Source organism: Pygocentrus nattereri, chromosome 2 (genome assembly GCF_015220715.1).
Source record: "Pygocentrus nattereri isolate fPygNat1 chromosome 2, fPygNat1.pri, whole genome shotgun sequence".
Lineage (NCBI taxonomy): Eukaryota > Metazoa > Chordata > Actinopteri > Characiformes > Serrasalmidae > Pygocentrus > Pygocentrus nattereri.
In genome coordinates, this window is record NC_051212.1 from 9,855,638 (window position 1) to 9,868,817 (window position 13,180).

At 41.7% G+C, this 13,180-nt stretch overlaps 1 protein-coding gene across 6 annotated transcripts in view; it reads left to right on the forward strand.

The window, feature by feature from the left end:
* LOC108440944 (phosphatase and actin regulator 1) overlaps window positions 1-13,180 on the forward strand; it is a 122,649-nt gene that overhangs the window by 54,778 nt on the left and 54,691 nt on the right. For 3 of the 6 annotated variants that reach the window (XM_017720150.2, XM_017720148.2, XM_037544409.1), the window contains exon 2: window positions 893-1,057. In XM_017720150.2, coding sequence (XP_017575639.1) covers window positions 893-1,057 — 165 coding nt within the window. The remainder of the gene's footprint in view (window positions 1-892; window positions 1,058-13,180) is intronic. The other 3 variants (XM_037544407.1, XM_017720149.2, XM_017720151.2) reach the window with 1 other exon arrangement.

Consider the following 13,180-nt stretch of genomic DNA (forward strand, 5'->3'; position numbering starts at 1 on the left):
TAAATAAATGTAAATAAAAACAGAATGCAGTGATCTGCAAATCTCATAGACCCGTGTTTTATTCACAATACAACGGGGAACACGTGACGGACGAGTTACTGTTTTTCATAAAATGGTAAAATGTCTCACTTTCAACATTTGTAAATCAACAAATTTGCACTTATTTAAATTTACACAGCGGCCCAACTGTTTTGGAATTGGGGTGGCGTAGATCGTTTGCTCACGTTCTCAAAAGATGTTCTTCGCCAAGTTTTGGCTGAGTTCTCTTTGAATTCTCTTCCAACACACTGGCAATCATCCGGTTCATCCATTCGGGGAAGGGGTCCGAAGCACAACCCACATTATGAAATGTTCTTCGGCACGTTGCGTGCAGTTACACATTTCCACCAGAGAGGTCTCCAAATCCCACCCAATTGACATAGTGTAGCTTTAAATTTCTCTTTTGGTTGATTAATGTCATTTAATGAATTAAGTACTTCATATATTTTGTTTATTTGTTTGTGCAGGGTCCTGTCTCATGAAGCATGTTAAACTTAGCAAACCATTCTGGCATTCTGTGTATTTAAACTGTATGATCCTCTATTTAGTTCATATGATACATGCAGCCATAGTGACTGGATAGATTGCCACACACTACAGAAAGCATAGATCATGATATGGCCTCTGTTTCATTGCTACGTAGAAGGAAAAATCGCTTGTTGCGCGTAATTGGTGGCGCTGTAGCGAGGCAAATGGTTTGATGAGTGGATTAATTGAGAAACAGATTGTTTAATCAATTACGGTTGACCTCCTTTAGTTACTGTGGCTCCGTTACTGAGTGTTTGTTTCAAAGCTCTGAGAAGAAATGTAGTAATTTTCTTACCTCTTTTGAATGTCTTCCTCTCTGCTCCAGCAGAGGACTTTGAGCGACTGGCTGCCATGCGGTCCGAGTCCCTCATCCCCGGCGCCCACACGCCACCCCTCCGCCGCAGGAGCAAATTCGCCACTCTCGGCCGACTCTTCAAACCCTGGAAGTGGAGGAAGAAGAAGAGCGAGAAGTTCAAACAGACCTCTGCAGGTAGGAGTCCCACTGCTTTTCTCTTGCTGTGTTTCTGACCACATGCTTGACGAATAAGTGACTGGATTTATGAAGGGTCATCTTGGCTCATTAATTAGAATGAAATGTAATTGGAGTAACTGAGGAATGAGCATGACCTTGCCTATGCTGGACCCATACCTCTAACTTGGAGACCACACTGGTCTTGCTGATTTTGAACCTGAACCAAACCAGCTCACACTGCTGCAGAACAGCTGCATTCACAGTTGCTGAAGAGATGATGTGCCAGTTCTTCTGCTTTTGTTGGCCAGAACACTATTGCTGGCCTCAATACCTTGTTTATAGTCCTGAGTAGTGTTTTATATGGTCCACTGGATCCCATGTGTCAAACACAAGGCCTGTGAGCCACATCAGGCCCCAACACAATCCTATTTGGCCCACAAAAGCATTTTAATTTTGTATTAATATTAGCCTGTTTCACAATGCTCTGCAAGTAATATTTCAAGGTCTACTACAAGTGCCTGTATTTCACTGCTGAAGTTTTTGCATGTTTTGAATAAATAATGGCCAGTTCAGGTAGTTGCACAACATTCATTAAAAAAAAAAACTTTTTTTTTCTCTGGCCCACAAATTTGTTGAGATTCTTTTAATATGGTCCTTTCAGGGGTTGAGTTTGATACCCCTGCACTAGATGCTAAGGATGCAGCACAGTAGAATGATCATTTTATTTATCAATCTCCTGCTTTTAGTTCTGTTTTAGCTTTCAGTTCATTTTCTTTCATTGTTTTTAAGTATTTTATGTTATTTTTCTGGAGTACGTTTGCCTTTTTTTTTTTAATCATGGAAATCATCAGTGACCTCATTTGTAATGGCTTTAAAAGTCTGTTACTTCTCTCTGCGTTAGAGCTTCAGTTTGAGGTTTGTTTATGAGAAATGAGGAATTTAGGAAGTTGTTTCTTTTCTGAAGTCTTCGGTTAGAGCGTTGTTGTTGAAGCGTCTGAGACGTTGGAGGTTTATCTGCGCCTTTGTACCCCTGCTGTTTTTCTGCTGATTGACACACACACCCTCGCTACTGACGATTACCACCAAGCCCTTGGGAAGCGAAGCCTGAGCTGTGAGTTGGAGAAGTGTTTGTTTGTTTGTTTGTCTTGTTGAGTCTTTGCTAGTCCAGCTTGTGCCTCTCCATTCTCCCAAAAAGTGGGTCGATCTCATGGCTAACCTTGAATAGCATTGTCTCTGTTGGAAAATGCCTAAACCGAGCCGAATCGATGGTGTCCGGAGGACTGGGAGAGCTGTGTTTAGTGCTGCGTGAGTAGGAAGGTATTGCATGGATGGAACCTGCGCTCACAACCCGCCTCCCACTCCATTTCCCGTGCTGGAGAGAGAAGGGAGAATATGGGTTAAGCTGTCAGGCTGTGCTGCGAGGCGAATGAGGCAGCGGAGAATCGATTTAGGGAACGCGCCAGCGTTTTCGCCAAGGCAGCTATTTTTACCCGGCCTTTGATGTATGGGCTTCGGCCGTCCAGAGCTGTCAGGGTCAGGTGGAGGGGAGGGCGCAGGAGCCCTTTGCTTATTTACACGGTGCCTGATCGATTGTGACACAGCAAGGTGCTGAGGGAAGCAGCGCTCCTCCGCATGCTCCTCTGATCCGGAGAGGTGTGGTTGGTGAACTCGGCTATAAGACCACTGAGTGAAAGCTACGCTGTTGAAAGCAAGATGCCTAGCTTGACTCATCCACAGCCCAATATGAAGCCTTGGGAGATTACCTCAGATGGTAGATGATGTCGTTCTTTTATTTAAGTCTGCTCTAATCTCCTGTCCAGTACTTTGCGGTCTGTCAGAACGACCCTATGCAACGTATAATGGAGTGATTTTGCCCATGCTGTCAAATAGTCTGGAATATTCACCCCAATTTAGGTTTATCTAATTCCACCCAATAGTTAGGACTCCCCCAATCACACAATACCGCAATCGCTAGGAGCGCAAAGGCTAGCAGAGGCTTCCTCCGAGACCTGTAAAGCAACACCGCATCTTTTCAAACTGCCGCTCACGCAATGCCATTGGACAGCTGACCATGCTCGGAGGAAAGCACCAACCACCAGAACTGTTATGTTAGTCAAAAGACACCTGCGCTGACCAGCATCGCGTTGAGTGAAGGGGCAAGCGAGGACGGTTGTGCTCCCTTGGACTCCCGGCCACAGATGGCTGTAGCATCATCAGGGATTGAACTTGAGATCTCCTGATGATGGGATGCTTAGATCAGGGGTCTTAAAATTCAAGGTCCAGTTAGAGAGAACTTCCACAAGCAAAGGTCCGAAACATCATGTCTGACTTGCATCATGATTCAGTGCCATATGCCGTTTACTGAAGTAGCCTAGTGGTTAGAAGTAGTTATATCAACATCCTATACAGTCAACTGAATGTCAAATCAAATAAAGTCCAGTTCAGTCATATTTCACCAACATTTATTATCAGTTTTCTCTTTTTAGAGCTCGACATGTGAAACAACTTCCCTCTGACTCACTTTCTTCTCTGACTGCTGTTTTTCGCCTCGTCCCTCCCCTTTGTGTGCGTCACTCACTCGAGTCTCAGAGTTCACCTTAATGCACAGATCTGATTGGCTGAGTAGCGTCACATGTGATTTTACAATGCATGCGATATCTCTGCGAGTTTCCCGGGCCGCTAAAGCTACCGTAAAGGCTAGAAATGTTACGTCATTTAAAATAGGACCACCCCGGCAAAATGAAGTAATTCTCCATAATTTATCGGTTAGAGGTTCAGGTCCGTATAGGAAAGCATCTGGGTCCGGACTCAGACTGTGGTCTGCCTATTATTGACCTCTGGCTTCAATGGTTGCACCACTTGGGAGCTTCTGCTGTCAAATAATCTTGATCAGTTATCCAGTCCACTCAATAATTGTTCATCTTTGCTTCTACAGGTACTTAGCATTTTATTCAAGAACCCTCATTATTCCTACATTTCCTATACTTTCTTTGCACGGTGTGGGAGGAGTAGATTACTGAATTCTATTCACCGCAATATTCGGTTCATTCGTTTAGCTGTGGTATTTTGGTAAGGATCTGTGTTTTCTGAGAACAAAAAAATCTCTAAAACCGTCAATATCTTGACTTGTGCTGTGAAAGCGTGTGCAAGCAAAGCCTTTCTCTTTCCCAGAAGGCTGAGGCAGAGCTTTCAGAGTCTTCACCACAAACTGGTGAAAGAGTTTGAAAGAGGTAGAAAGTTGCTGGCTATTGTCAGGAATAATAATAGCAAACTTTGTTGATTAATCACAGCAGCTCTACTGTTCACACAGATATGTCTATTCTCACAATTCCCCTGGGAAGACCACCTTTGGGAACTGCCAGTGTGTATCTGTAGATTCAGACTGCAGAAGCTGATTTCTGATCAACCCCAGAGTGACTGTGATCTCACTTAGGAAGAAACACCATTTTTTTTTCTACATCAGCAAGTCGATGCATACAGCATCTGAGCGGCTATTCCTGAAGAACCGTACAGAAGGAGGTCTGATTACCTCTTCTGAGCTATGTAATCTTGTCCTTGTCGGTTATTTAGATATTTTTTTCTTCTTATTCTGTTAATCCATTCCCCACCGTGTGTTCATGTACTGCCCCCTTAAAAACCTACTACCATGCGTGTAGTCACGTGACTCCGCCAGTTCACTCTGCGACATGGAAGCTAAGGCTACGTTCACACAGCAGGTAAAAGGTAAAAAAATCCGATTGTTTTTGTTTGTCTGTTCACGTTATCTTTTCAATGTGTTCTGTATACGCCATCAGTCTGAACCGATCAGCTCCTAAGCTGAGCCGCATGCGCAAAAGAACAGCGCGTTGCTTCACGTGGCTCATCCAGAGGTAAACAATCACGACTGCCAACGAACGCCAGTCGCTCCCGGAGGTTCAGCTTCATCTTCACCAGCATCACAGGAGCCATCATGAAGCTTCGCTGACTGACAGATGGGCTCGTCACCCAGAATGTGTTTGAGCTTGCCATAAAAAGGGAGCGGGCACTTCTTTGATTTGTGTCCTCGGATTCTTTAACCTTTGCTTTCAGAGCCTCGTTTTCCTGCGGCCAAAATCTCTTTGAACACGGAGAGTTTTGGATAAGTCTCCTCTAATTTTTGTACAGAAATATCACCTTTATTGGGTCTCAGCAGCGTGAAATTACAACGAATGTCAGGTTGGACTGGCGTAAAAGCCGTGTGAATTCTGATCTGGCTGTTGAGATGATTTACATGAAGATGTGCAGAGCATATTTATAGTCCAAACCTTGTCAGTGTCAAATTTATTGTGATATTGATTTGAGGTCATATTGCCCAGCACTACTTCCTACCAGCTCGGATCTTCCTACTTGTGAGTTAAAACCCCAGCCAAAAATGTAACTCCAGCGCTGTGTGTTTTTGTGGCCCTAGAACACCCAGAATCTTGGTGTGAGGGCTTGAGATGGTTTGCGATGCTGTTATTGGTTCCCATCAGCATGTCCAAGTCCCATTTTTGGAGTAAAACTCAGTCTGGTTCAACTCAAGTAATTCTTAAGTTCTTACTTTGAATCAAGCAAGAAGAACTTTTAATATGGGTAATCAGACTGGCTGTGCACAATGTTGATTAAAAAAACCAGAATATCTTTAGGATCTTGATTTGCATTGCTGACCAAAATATATTCAGAGAGCCTTGGATGTTAATGCTAGATGAATAATAGTATACTTTCTTTTAACGTTATTGACATTAACATTAACATCGACAAGCATTTAACATCTAACATTCACCTTGAGATTGGGGCTTCACTTAATGTACATGTTGCAGGGACATATCTACGCATTCTATACCTCCATACACACATACTCAAAATGCAACAACAGGTTTCCATCTTCTTATACATTTACATTTATGGCATTCGTCAGACGCTCTTATCCAGAGCGACTTGCAGTTTGATCATTTTACACAGGTAGGCCAAGGTGGTGTTAGGAGTCTTGCCCAAGGACTCTTATTGGTATAGTGTAGGGTGTTTGCCCAGGTGGGGATCGAACTCCAGTCTACAGTGTAGAAGGCAGAGCTGTTACCCACTACACCAACCAACCACACCAAAAATAAGTAGTTTTAATTGTAGCTTATCAAATAAACACGCTTGACCATTTTTGTGACCATTGAACAATCATTTGGCGGATTAGGCTTTATGCAATTAATACATTTTCTGGCAACCATAAAAATCAAACAAAAACATGTGTTATGTAATACTAGTCATTAGTAAACATGTTCTTGTTGGAAGTGTTGCCTGAACAATAATGGGTCCAGGGGAATATGAACTTTTAGAATTTTCTCCAACTTCTATTTAACATTCTTCCGGAATGTCTGTATTTTCAGACAATCCCAGAAGACGAGTATGGTCACCGACCGTATCACTGTTTCCAGGATTTATTGGTAGAATTTTTTCAAAATGCAAGCAACCAGTGGGGTGTAATCGTATCCTTTGTGAGTTATTTTTGTTGAAGTTCAGTTTGAGCCTTTTCGCTGTACATTTCTTTCATACGTTGCTGTAGGAAATGTGCGTTTTTTTCTATGCAAATCTCCAATGACAGCGCTGTGTAGATTTCTCCTGAAGTCTCGGAGGACTGAGAATTGACTCACAGTCGTGCAGCATTCACTCGGCACCGAGAGGCAGTGGTGAATCTCTGATTGACTCATCAGTAAACAGTGGTGCTCTCGCTGTGATTGGCGGCAGACAGTCTTGGAGCAGTGACAGCCTGTCAGTCAGTGATTCAATCAGTCAGCCAGTCAGTGAACTGGTTTGGCCCTTTTAAGGCCTACTTTAAGAAGTAGTTCATACAGAAATGCTATTGTTGCTGACAGGGCTGCAATGATTAGTCGATTAGTCATTGATGATACTGATTTCATTGTCACAGTCATTGATGATCATGATACTGATGATACTGATACTTTGTCGCCTCACAGCGAGGAGGGCCTGGGTTCGATTCCCCGGCCGGGTGACCGGGGTCCTCTCTGTGTGGAGTTCTCCCCGTGTCTGTGTGGGTTTCCTCCGGGTTCTCCGGTTTCCTCCCACAGTCCAAAGACATGCAGTCAGGCCAATTGGACATGCTAAATTGCCCCTAGGTGTGAGTGTGAGTGACTGTCTGTGTCTGTCTGTCTGCCCTGCGATGGACTGGCGACCTGTCCAGGGTGTGTCCTGCCTTCCGCCCGAAGACTGCTGGGAGAAGCGGCTTGGAAAATGAATGAATGCATGAATAATTCTGTGTCATTTTGGACTATTTCAGTTTGTCTGTTTGTCATGGAATGTTGGCACGTTGTGAAGATCAGGTGGAATTTTTAAATTCTGAATTTAAAAGAGAAACGGCCAAGATGGAGATGCAAGCAGGGCTGGACAAAATACTTTGAAAAAGTAATGAATACTGAGTACACTGTCCTAAATGTGCTCAGTAATGTATTCATGAAATACATGAAAAAGCAATCCATTTAGAACACGTTTGGAATACACACTGATAAAGTACATGTGGAGCCTCTGCTGAAATTTTTATTTAATTCACACTGTTTTTTTTTAATGTAATTATTCTGATGGTTCATGAAATATTCATTTATTCAAATTAATACAAAAAAAAAAGAATGTCCAGTCAAGGTTATTTGGGCTCTCATCACTTGCTTCAGTCCACTGTAGCTCCCGTAATCCCACTGCTCTTTCATGACCCAGTTGGCCATAAACCAATAACAAAATCTTGCAGATTTGACTATAAGATGAGTAGTTATGTGCTTTTTAGTGAATGATGTGAATATAACTTGCCACAGATCAGGTGCTCAAGTCCCGGTGCAGACCTTATACCTCAAGAATATGTGCACTACTTAGGAGACTGTTCAGTCACTCATCACAGTGGTTTATCAGTCTACTCAGTCTTTAGCAGGAGCTGAAAGCCTTTTTTGAGCTCTTCTTTAGAGTAAGACATGCTGTGTGCTGATTATATTATAGGAGGTATATTAAAATGCTTATTTAACAAGACAAGCAGAGTTTTTTTTTTTTTTTGATTGATGGTATATTTGCTTTAATTTAATGGGGTAAGAATTCTAAAAGTGTAAAATATAATTGTTTTCTGGAAACTGTCCTTTTAACTTGGACTGAATACACGCAGTCATTTCTGTATTATGAATACATATTGCCAGTATATGTATTCCATTACATCCCAAATCCAGATACAAGCTATTGTTCAGACAGCAATGACATGCATTTCATTTTGTTTCATAAAACAGGCAGTTTTCGTGTTCGTCTTGTTTAAGGATGTCTTATTAAAATTAGTTTGAACTCCTCTTTATTTACCATCAATTTAAAAAGACAAGTAATCCAAAAGTAGAAAAAAGTCATCAGATTATGATACTTTAATATGGTAATTCTTTGTGTTAGGCTAGAGATTAATAGTATCAGATTACTCTTAACATACTTTCATTACTCTGGATCAGAATACATTTTTAACCTCCTTGAGACCACCGATGGTTCCAAAACGCACTTCGTCATGTTCTTCATAACTTTCATATTTCATAAGATACATTCAGAAGCTGGGCGTCGTGTGAGGCTGTAACTCTTCTTTCCAGTCAAATAGACGATGTCATATTAAACCCTTATAACTCTTATGGGGCAGTCTTGGGCTGGAGGTTAGGGAACGAGCCTCGTGACCGGAAGGTCGCACAGTTCGATCCCCAGAGCCGACAGTCCATGACTGAGGTGTCCTTGAGCAAGACACCTAACCCCCAACTGCTCCCCGGGCGCTGTGGATTGGGCTGCCCACCGCTCCAGGCAAGTGTGCTCACTGCCCCCTAGTGTGTGTGTATTCACTAGAGTGTATGTGGTGTTTCACTTCATGGATGGGTTAAATGCGGAGGTGAAACTTCCCTGTTGTGGGACTAATATGGGTCATTTAATCTTAATCTTAATCAATAAAAGAAGCTGAATTTTTTTTTTCTACTGAAAGTCAATTTTTCCACAAATCTGGGCTATAAACTGTAAACAGACGCCGTGATCTGCTCTGTAAAAATATTTTTTTTTATAAAATAATACAAGGAACGTCAAAGATTTTGGGCTTCCAGCAGTAAATCATAAGCATATAGCGGCATTTTCATTTATTTTATGCGGTTAGCGAATCATCTGCCTTATGATTTACTCACGTAAATTCAGATGGACAAACCAAACTATACCCACAAGAATAAGGGGCTAAAGTGAGCCCCCATCCCTGCTAAATACATGAATTACTTGATAAATTGTCAAAATACTTGGCTTAGTACTGGTGTAATTAATAGAGACGGCTCGTTTCCTTTGAACTCTGAAAGGCTTTGGGCGTGCGAGTGTGTCCTGCACTGCTATCTCAAAGTGAGCTTTGTGTTTCAGTGCTTTTTTGGGGAAGTGCAGCCAGTGGAGTGGGAACGCTTTACCTGACAGCGCTGTCAGCACCTGTCGCAAACGTGCAGCACGCTTCACTCTGCAGCAGCGTTACTGCGACACCGAGGGGAGAACGCGGGACAAAAATGGGCCAACGCGGTCATTCCCTCACACGTACATGCTCACTTTAAAAAATGATCTGATTTCCTTTTATAATAGAATTATCTTTAATTATTGAGTGGATTTGTAGAAATTAGAAAATGCGAAGTGCAGAGCTGACACTCTGTGTTGTGGAAGACTCGTGCTGTGCTGAGACGAGGAAGATTTTCAAGCTTTCTCAGTGTCAGCTTTTTTCTTTACGGCCCTTAAATGTCATGTTCAGACTTTTTCTCCATTAGATGGCCTTTTCTGTGGAGTTTGTCAGGCTAATTGATTTGACCCAGTTTTTCAGTCCAGCCTCTGTTTTGCTCTTGCTGGTTTAAAAGCACAGTTGGATTTGCTACATAAGACACTGTAAGTGAAAAAACAGCCACTTATGTCAGACTTTACCTTCTGCTCTCTGTTTCAGTGTCCCTATCCAAAAAAAGGAAAAAGGCACTGAAAGTCAAGAATCAGAAATGCATTTTCCCTTTTGTACTGTGATGTACAATCCCGTTTCCAAAACAGTTGGGACGCTTTGCAGAATGTCAATAAATGTAGAATGCAGTGATATGCAAATCATGTAAACCATATTTTTAAAGGACAATACTAAGGATGTCATAGCAAATGCTGAAACTGAGAAATTGTGGTGTTTTTTGAAAAATGCATGCCCATTTTGAATTTGATGCCAACAACACATTCCAAAAATGGTTGGTTTGATTCGTTAGACCACATTACACTTTTCCCCTTCCCCTCCTTCCATTTGAATTGAGCTCAGGCCCAGAGAAAGTGGCAGCATTTCTGGATTCTGTTCATATGTGTGGGTTTTTCTGGGGGGGGGGGGGTTTCGAAGTTTTACTTTCATTTGTGGATGCAGCAGCAAACTATTTTCACAGACAGTGTTTCTCAGATGTGTTTCTGAGCCCATGCAGTGATTTCCACTAGAGAATCATGCCTATTTTTATTGCAGTGCTGCCTGAGGGCCCAAAGCATCTAATTCTGTGAATGAATAAAATGCATATGAATAAAATGCTGAGATTGTGACGGTAACCCAGCATCACATAAATGTTCTTCTGTTTTGGAGTATAACAAATACATCACATCTTGATTTGAGATATCAGCCAAATCAAAGTGAATCTAAAGAGACTGTCCAAATTTCACCTTTTAAATTATAAGATATGATGAATTGTGATCAATATGACCAGAGATGTCTGCCAAAGTGTTAAAAGGCAGTGTAGTGTTAGTGTAGTGTAAAAAATGTGTTTTTTTAAGTTTGCTTTAAAGAAACCATATAATGGGAAATTGAATTATCCTCACTTTTTTAGATTCAAAGACTATGATTTAGTATGTAAACATTATTAAAATAGTCCATTCAGTGCACCTATGGGTACTGAGCTGCTAAAATGGCCCGTTTTGAGTTTGTTTTTGTGATGTCCAGAAAACCAACACATGCATCCACTTATTCAGCCTTCAGCAGTTTAACAAGGTGCAATACGAGGCAGCCAGTCACAACAGAGCTCATTTACATGCATCAGTCTTAAAGGCACGGTAACAGAAACATCCTGGGGTTAAAAAGGGAATGGAAAATGGTCATGTGGAAATTAATGATGGTAGTTTTTTATACATAAACACAGTCATAATTGTTGTAAACCACCATAACGTGCAGAGCCTCAGCACAGCAGAAGGAGGAGCAAAAGGGACCCTTTTCTGCCCCAAAAGGGTGAAAGCTTATGTCGCATCTGGCTTAGAGAAGGAATAAAATACTTAGTCTCAGGAGTAAATGTATGTATGCAGATACAAACTGAATGTGTACGAAGTAATATTTATTTATTTATTTATTTATTTATTTATTTATTTAGTTAGTGTGTGTGTGTGTGTGTGTGTATGTATGTTCCATACATTCCATACATACATATATGTACGTATGGAATGGTGAGTTTACAAATGTCTTATGAAATGAGTGATATTAATATTCTTTTGTGTACTTTCCTTTCACTGTACCTGAGCAGAACATTTGAACGAGACTTCACAATGAGAGTGAAAATTGGATGCCAAGTTATTAGTTGTAATAATCAGCTGTAATTCCAATATTGAACCGACAGTAATAATCAAATAGTCCCGTTTGCTGCAGAGTAATACGTTAGCTGCTGATATGTCCCACACCCCTGGTTAAAGGGCCCAGATAGGAACGGTCAGTTCAGAGCTCCAGAACTGCCACAGGTATTTCTGACTGCTGATCTTTGACGCTGACCTAATTTGTGATGTGAACTCATCGAAAGCGGTCTGTTTGTTTATGGCCTGCTTTATTGGTGTGGAGCACCACGCAGCTGCTGCTTGAGTAGACGCTGCAGGTGGGGCTGAGGCTGCAGGAGGATTAGAGAGGCTCTCAGCAGGCTGAGGGGAGGTGAGAGCTGCTCGAGAGATCAGGCTCCAAGCAGGAGAGCTGGAGTTTGGAAGCGCTGCAGGGCTTGTGTATGTGTGGGAGCTGTGAGGCTTTGCTGCTATGGTAATAATTCAGGCCTCAAAACTCTGCCACACATTATTAGGGGCATAAAAATGCATGTAATGAAGGTGGAGATTCAGCTGCATCAATTAGAATAGATTAGTGTCGCATGATGTATCTTGATTTTTTTAATACTACAGCATGGTAAACAGTCCAGAACTCAGGCTTTCAATACTCTCCATTGTTACCATTGTTCTCTGTCTGGAGGTGTATTGTCTGTGCTAATTAGCATATCTAAAACACAGAGGTGAAGAGGGTTATTGACCAACGCCCTCAGAACTCGCATCATTTAGTAACTTATTTGATTTGGTCTTAAAGGCTCTGTAAAATGGACTTCAGCAGAAAAAAAATGAATAAATTGTTATTGTAAATAATCAATGCACAGAGCCTCAGCACGGCAGAAGGAGGAGCTAACAAAGACCTTTTTCTCCCTGAAAAAGGTGAAAACTCGTGGTATCTGGCTTAGAGAAGGAAAAAATACTTAGTAGCATGAAAACATGTATGTTTAGTATTTTAGTGTGTGAAAAGCAGCTCAGCAGACAGCTGAGTTTTCTACTCCGATCCACCACCCAAATAGTACCTGCTCTGTGAGGGTCCATGGGGGTCCTGACCACTGAAGAACAGGGTAACAGAGTATCAGAGAAACAGATGGACTATAGTCTGTAACTGTAGAACTACAAAGTGCAGCTATACAGTAAGTGGAGCTGATAGAATGGACAGTGAGCGTAGAAACAAGGAGGTGGTCAGGATGTTAGGCCTGATAATATTATTATCAGTATAATATTGCATGTATGTCAAATGACATATCATGTATATAATGGCTCGAATATACCATAACATGTCCCAATAAACCTGTTCATGAACACTGTCAGGGTTTGTTTAACCCTGTGGGTTTGCCAGGTTCAGCTAAGTTCTCTATATTATGAAATAGGAGGTGACTGCTTGAAGAATACGTGAGGTAGCTTGTGGATTCTCAATTCTACACAAGGCGTGGTTTTTGAGATTCTTCCAGTAAACTCCTTGTTTACTTAACTGTGGCTTTTTGGTGAAACTGCAAGCACAGATAGCAAACTTGGCTTACATCTCTGAACATTTACTGACATTGGGGCAGTCAT